Below are 7,545 nucleotides of genomic sequence, written 5' to 3' on the forward strand. Positions count from 1 at the left end.
TAACAAATCTTAAGACACAGAAGGTGTTACAAATCTTTTCTTTACTGAAAACCATTCCTTCATATACCCTTGGGTAAAAGAGTTTATCTTCATCTGTGAATTTTCTATTTTTCATAAATTTATATTGTTTATTTGTTTCACTCTTTATTGCTTTTCCTTAAAACGTTGTCCTATTAGCGTACAAATAAACCTTTGTTATTCCTTTTCTCTTATAATCGGGTATTTCATTGTTTTTTTAAATAGTTAATTCATTCAACAAAGTTACAAATTCTGAGGAAAAATATAAATAAGAACTGTTTTACAGAATTCATTTTCATAGTAATTGCTGAGCAACGTTTTGTACAAAGGGAAAAAAAGTAATTAGCAACAGTTTCAAAGTTAAAGAAAAAACACAAATTCACCATTCAACTGCCGGGCACCCAGGTTTCTTATTTAAGCCAGTATTTAAATTAACCCCTTAGGGTTAAGAAAAGGGTTACATTTTTGGAGGCACCGCTGGGATCTGTTTTTTTCCCTGTTTACCAGTTTCTTTGTCTTTTACACTTTACATTAGCAGCGGAAAGTGAACAGTATACCTTTTTGTTTATTTTACCTAGCAACTTGCCTTTAATTTTAAGGTATGGATATCACGCAGACTGTCCAGTGGAGCAGAGAGGAGAATGTTTGCTCCTCACGTGCAATTGTGTTGAGCAATGTTCCTTTGGACACTAGTGATGACAGTATTGAGAAAGTGTTGAACACAGTGAAGGTTTTTGGTCGTACTAAAATCCGTGGTCGCCGTGGTGACGTAACTGGCAACCAGCTGTTTGTTTTAGTGGAGACTAGTACTGACCTTGATCCAAGTACCTTACCCCCTGAAATAGGCATTGAGCAGGAAGCTGGGCCCTGGCGTGTACACTTTGTGGGTAGTCTATCAGCTGATGATCCTACTGCTGGAAATGACACCTTTCAGATTAAGTTGTTAGCCTTATTGCAGCAGGAAGGTAAGTCTATGGATGAAGTGAAGGCCATAGTAATGGGAGACCAGTCTCCTAAATCTGACATCAGTGTGGATCTAGTGAATGCCATAGGTAAATTAGTAGACAGATGTAATCAAGCATCTAGTGATGGACCTAGTTACAGGAAATTGAGGTTGTTCTCAGGCCTGAAACCCGTTCCTCCAGGCGAGGAAGATTACAAAGTCTGGATGGAGCAGGCTGCACAAATGATCAGTGAATGGCAGTGCACAGAGGCCGCCAAGAAACAACGCATTGTTGAGAGTTTGAGAGGTCCTGCTGCTGATATTGTCAGGTTTCTAAAAGTGAGTAGCCCATCTGCAACTGCAAATGAGTACTTAACTGCCCTTGAGACTGCGTATGGAACGACTGAGAGTGGGCCTGACCTTATGGCCAGATTTTGTCACACCTACCAGGAAAGTGGAGAGAAACTTTCAGCTTTCCTGTACCGCCTAGACAAACTTCTCCACAGAGCCTTGTTGAAGGGTGGGATTGATGCAGCTGGCATAAATAGAGCCAGAATGGAGCAGTTAATTAAGGGAGCACTTACCAATGATATGGTTGCTTTGCGAATCAGAATGACTCATACTTTGCAGAGTCTTCCATCCTTTTCACAGTTGATGAAGGAAATACGTGAGGAAGAACACTGGGTAGCTGCAAGGGAAAATGTTAAAGCTTCGGTTGCCACTGTCGTCTCTCCCCAGGCATCTGTGCCATCTGAATTACAAAACCTGAAGAAGGAGATTAAAGAGCTATCTACCCAGGTGAGTCAGCTGTTGAATGTGCCTACTGTGACTTGTGCTTCTGATTTTGCTCCCCAGAAAACACCCAGTAAACACACTGAGAGTGTGAACAGAGACAATTCTCAAAGACCTAAACCCACCCAGCCACCAGTGCCCGGGATCTTTTGCTACAAATGTGGTGAAGATGGACATAAGAAATGGGAGTGCAAAGCACCCGAGGACCTCAGGAAAGTGAACCAGAAGCTGATAAAGATGCATCGCCTGCAGGGAAACTGGGCAGGAGTTCAGTGAAGGAATGGCACGGGGCTCCTGAGACAACACGTTCCACTTGTGATTCATTCATGCTTGATGCCGGTAAGCCAAAATTGCCTGAGGGGTTAATAGGACCTGTCTCCGAAGTGCCTGTCCAGATTGAAGGCATCTACGCCAAAGCTCTTCTTGACAGTGGTTCGCAGGTTACTCTGTTATACCACAGTTTTTATGAGACTTATCTGAAACATTTGGATCTTCAGCCTGTGGAAAACCTTGAGATTTGGGGTCTAAGCTCACATAAATACCCCTATGATGGATATTTGCCCCTCAGACTTGAGTTCACAGAAAGTGTAGCTGGAGTGCATCAAGTGATTGACACACTTGCCATTGTATGCCCAGACCCTGTGAAACGGGAAGGAATAGCTATTTTGCTCGGGACTAACACTAGCTTGGTGAAGAAGTTGCTCGAGTCTTGTCGTAAACAAGCTGGTGAGAAATTCTTGAATGTGCTGACCATACATCCTGTAATCAGAGAGGCATATGAGACTATCCAACACGCGGATGTTACACAGGATGACCCAGACAAGCATGGAACAGTTTGGTTCGTGAAGCATAACCCTGTCGCCCTGAAACCAAATCAAGTTCTGCAACTTCCTGGGCTGCTCAAGCTTCCTGGTCAGATAACTGAATCACTAGTGCTAGTAGACAGAGCAGCAGTTGGTGACACAGGCTCTGATTATCTAGAGGTGAGGCCTGAACTTCATTCAGTTGTATCCAGTCGCCGAGTCACAGTGACCGTCAGAAACATGTCTACAAAAGAAGTATGGGTAAAGCGAGGAACTCCTCTTGCTCATGTTTTTCCAGTATTTTTAGTGCCACAAATTACTGCTAACCAGCCACCAGAGCAAAGTACTTTGTCATCAGCCTCTTTTGATTTTGGAGATTCTCCAATGCCAGAGGAAGCCAAACAGAGCTTGTGTGAAAAGATGATGCAGAGATAGGACATGTTTTCTCTACACGAGTGGGATGTGGGATGTTCAAAAAGCACCACTCATGAGATAAGGTTGAATGATTCTCACCCTTTCAGAGAAAGGTTGCGCCGTCTTGCCCCTGCTGACTTGGAAGATGTGCGACTGCACCTACAAGAACTGCAGAGTAGTGGCATTATATCAGAGTCCCGCAGCCCTTATGCTTCGCCCATTGTAGTGGTGCGCAAAAAGTCAGGCAAGGTTAGAATGTGTGTGGACTATCGGACGCTCAACCAAAGGACTGTACCAGACCAGTATACTGTGCCCCGCATTGAGGATGCCCTCCATAGTCTTTCTGGAAGCAGATGGTTTAGTGTTCTCGACTTGAGGAGTGGGTACTATCAAATACCCATAAGTGACGCTGACAAGGAGAAGACTGCGTTCATCTGCCCCGTGGGGTTCTATCAATTTGAGCGTATGCCCCAGGGCATCTGTGGAGCACCCGCCACTTTCCAAAGAGTCATGGAGCGTACTGTAGGGGATATGAACTTTTTGGAAGTGTTAGTATACTTGGACGATTTAATCGTCTTTGGACGAACCATTGATGAGCACGAGGAATGCCTTTTGAAAGTCCTTGATAGGTTGAGGGAAGAGGGACTAAAAATCTCTCTTGACAAGTGTCAATTCGGCAGGACTTCTGTGAACTACGTAGGACATATTGTGTCACAGGATGGAATATCCACTGATCCTTCAAAGATTGAGGCTGTTGTTTTCCTGCCGCAGCCCCAGACGGTGACAGAGCTCAGATCTTTTCTAGGGTTTTGTGGATATTACAGGCGTTTCGTGAAGGACTTGTCGATGTTGTGTTGACCTTTCCATGAATTGCTGCAGGGGTATCCATCTTCTGCCGGTACTGCAAAGAAGACAAACAAAAGTTCACCTGTGAGTAACACCAAACCCTGTTACAAGTCCTCTGAACTGTTCGGATCCCGATGGACAGCTCAGTGTGATACAGCCTTCCAAACTTTGAAAAAGTGTCTGACTCAAGCTCCAGTGCTTGCCTTTGCAGATGCCCAAAAGCCATATGTTTTGCATGGATGGACTTGGAGGAGTTCTGTATCAAGAACATGAGGAAGGATTACGCCCCGTCGCTTTCATCAGTCGCAGCCTTTCCCCATCAGAGAGAAATTATCCAGCCCATAAACTGGAATTTTTAGCTCTTAAGTGGGCTGTTGTGGATAGACTGCACGACTATCTTTACGGTGTTCCATTTGAGGTTAGAACTGACAATAATCCTCTAACCTATATAATGAAGTCAGCAAAACTTGATGCGACGGGTAACCGTTGGTTGTCTGCCTTGACCACTTACAATTTTAGTTTGAAATACAGACCTGGCCGAAAGAATGTCGATGCAGATGCGCTATCTAGGCGTCCACATACTCACCTAAGCGCTGATGACGAGTGGCAGGAAATTCCATCAGCGGGTGTAAGGGCTCTTTGTCAGGCTTTGTCTGCAGAGAGGAGAACAGGGAAGGCTTCTTACGCATGTGTGGTGCAACAGGCAGGAGGACATATGTCTGCTGTTCCTAAAGCTTACTCTCATGCTACTGAAGTGGCTGCAGATCACTTACCTGTTCTTAGTCCAAGTGAACTTCAAACAGCCCAGAGAAATGATTCGTTCCTCGGAGAAGTGCGGAGGGCTAGATTTTAACATGGCCACTAAGATGAAGATTCTGAAACAAGAGTGGGAAAAATTGTCAGTGGATAATGGATTGCTTTACAGAACAGTTCGGCAGAGTGATCACAGGGTGAAAAGACAGCTTGTACTGCCAAAACAATTCCACAGCAGAGTGCTGAAGTCCTTGCATGACGAGCTTGGACATCTAGGCTTTGAAAAGTCCTATGGCCTAGTTTGTGACAGATTTTACTGGCTACACATGAAGCGTGATGTAGAGGCTTACTGTAAGACATGCGAGCGCTGCATCAAAAGGAAGACGTTGCCGCAAAGGGCTGCTCCATTGTCTCACATGCAGAGTTCAGGACCTATGGACCTCGTATGTACTGATTTTCTTTCCATCGAAGCCGATTCTCACAATGAGGGACCAAAAAGCTTCTATGGTGGCAAAGACTTTGTGGGAAAAGTATTTCATACATTATGGTCTTCCTACTCGAATACACTCAGACCAAGGCAGAGATTTTGAGAGCCAGTTGGTGGCTGACATGCTGACTATGCTAGGGGTGAAGAAATCTAGAACATCACCTTATCACCCGCAAGGTGATCCCCAGCCTGAAAGATTTAACAGGACCTTGTTGAATATGCTGGGTACCCTTGAACCTAGTCAGAAAAGTAAATGGAGTCAGCACATAGCAAATCTGGTACATGCCTATAATTGTACTTCCAACGAGGCTACTGGTTTCTCTCCTTATTTTTTGATGTTCGGCAGAGAGGCTAGATTGCCTGTCGATATTTGTTTTGGTGTCTCTGCCGATAATACCTCACCTTTTGTCGTACTCAAAGTATGTGTCCAAGATGAAGCAGGAATTACAGGCAGCTTATCAGATAGCTCAGGCTGCCTCTGAGAAGATGAATCAGAGTAATAAAGCAAGGTATGATCAGAAAGTCCGCTACCATAGCTTGAATGTAGGTGACAGAGTTTTAATTCGAAACCTTGGCCTCAAAAGAAAAAAAAGGCTTGCAGATAGGTGGAGTGCCAATCCCTATGTAGTGGAGAGTCAATTGTCTGGTATTCCAGTGTATCGTTTGAAGCCTGCTGATGGTAATGGACCAGCCAAAGTCATGCATCGAAATCATCTCTTGCCTTTAGGACAGGATGTTAGGTTGAGTCCCCAGGTAGATCTTGGTCCTACTCCCTCTCCTAGAGCTTTGAGGCGTAGGAGAGCAAAAGAGAAGCGTAAAACAGCTCAGTCAAGAAACTCACCTCTTGTAGTTGACGTCTTCCCACGAGAATGTAATTCTTCAGATTCAGAGTCTGAGTTTGGGTTTTATGCTGATGATGTAACAAACATTTCTTCTCCAGTGACAGAGGAGATACAGAGTGAAACCCCTGTACAAGTTGTAGAATGTCAGAGTCTGGGGATGGTCACCGTATTTCAGAAATACCAGTAATTCCATGTCAGAGTGAAATTTCTGATGTCCAGCTAGAAGCTGAAGATGGAAATACTGAAGTAGTTAATGATATAATGACTGAAGCTCCTGAGAGTACTTTACAGACTACTACTCTTACTGATACTGACACTCAGCCAGAGATTGTACCTCCAAATGTACGTAGATCAAGTAGGGAGAGGAGGCCTAATACTAAATTTACCTATGATAAGCTGGGTGTGCCATACATGCAGTCTGTATCCTCTCAACGCTGTGGTATCAGTGTAGCAGCTACAGAAGTACTGAATGTTTCCGGGGGTTACAACAGTTCACATGCTTGGTGGTGTAATCCTAATGCCTTGTGTGAAACATGTAACAACCAACCTGTACTTGTGCCCTACAAACCGATGGTTACTATCTAATCTATGCATGGTCCTTTTGTAACCAGCATGGGGACATACTGGATTTTTGGTGGGGGGAGTGTGTAGGGACCCCTAAAACATGCTTGGGTTTTAATGATGCAGAATATTAAAATGTATGTATTTTATTTTTGTTTATTTCTAATACATGCGTCAGCATTATTCCATTTTTCAGATGTTTTTATTTATATCCACTGACATGATGTGTTTAATTCAAGTGTATTATTGTGGGCCAATGACTGTTGAGCTTCTTTAAGGTTGCGTCCTAACGTGAGTTATACGAGGAAGAAGGGGGAGGAGCATCGCACATGGCAAGGAGAGGCTGCATGTGAACCGTGTGCCTGATTCTGTGTCGTCGTCATTTTCCTTATAAGGCCCTGTAAGGAAACAACCCTGTTTACTTGGTTTGTTTGTTTAAGTATTTTTTCCCTTTCCCTGTTGTTTAATTTGCAATCGTTAAGTCACCCCGTGTGTGCCGACAGTAAAAGACATTCACAGACGCGAAAAGTGACTGCGTTGATAAAGCTCGTCGTGGACTCGCGGTGCTGAGTTTGTTCTGGACTGGACGCGTTTGGTTTCGTCGTGGGACTTTGATCGACGGATTGGTGACGTGTGCTAGAACTGAGCGAGACTGAAAGCAGCGAGTTTCTGTCGTGATTGATTTCAACATTGCCCCTTTATCGTCGGAAGGACGTAAGTGAATTCCTTTTTGAGACTTGTTTACTCTGAAGGATTATTCCGAACTCTTCAGCTGTTATGTGCACCAACGAACTGGGCCCCAACGTGAAAGTACACGTACATTTGTGACTGTGTTACTGATTTATACCAAGTTTGCATATGGGACTGAAAGAGACATTATAAAATTGTGAACCCCGGGTTTTTTTCTTTCTGATAAGTGTGACATTGAATTTGTGTTTCTTGTTTCTGAGGTGTTCAACCTAGACAAGTTTGTGAATTCTCACCTCGGTTTGATTTGAGGTTAAAAAGTAAGGGAAACAAGGTTAAGAAGTATAGTAACAGACGAATAACAAATCTTAAGACACAGAAGGTGTTACAAATCTTTTC

At 43.8% G+C, this 7,545-nt stretch overlaps 1 protein-coding gene across 1 annotated transcript; it reads left to right on the plus strand.

Annotated features, from left to right (window-relative positions):
• The first annotated feature begins 619 nt into the window (after positions 1–619).
• Positions 620–2,029, plus strand: LOC127176709 (paraneoplastic antigen Ma1 homolog). The gene has a single exon (XM_051128476.1). It carries the CDS (start codon positions 620–622, stop codon positions 2,027–2,029), a length of 1,410 nt encoding a protein of 469 aa, XP_050984433.1.
• Positions 2,030–7,545: the final 5,516 nt, after the last annotated feature.

This window comes from Labeo rohita, chromosome 2 (assembly GCF_022985175.1).
Source record: "Labeo rohita strain BAU-BD-2019 chromosome 2, IGBB_LRoh.1.0, whole genome shotgun sequence".
NCBI lineage: Eukaryota > Metazoa > Chordata > Actinopteri > Cypriniformes > Cyprinidae > Labeo > Labeo rohita.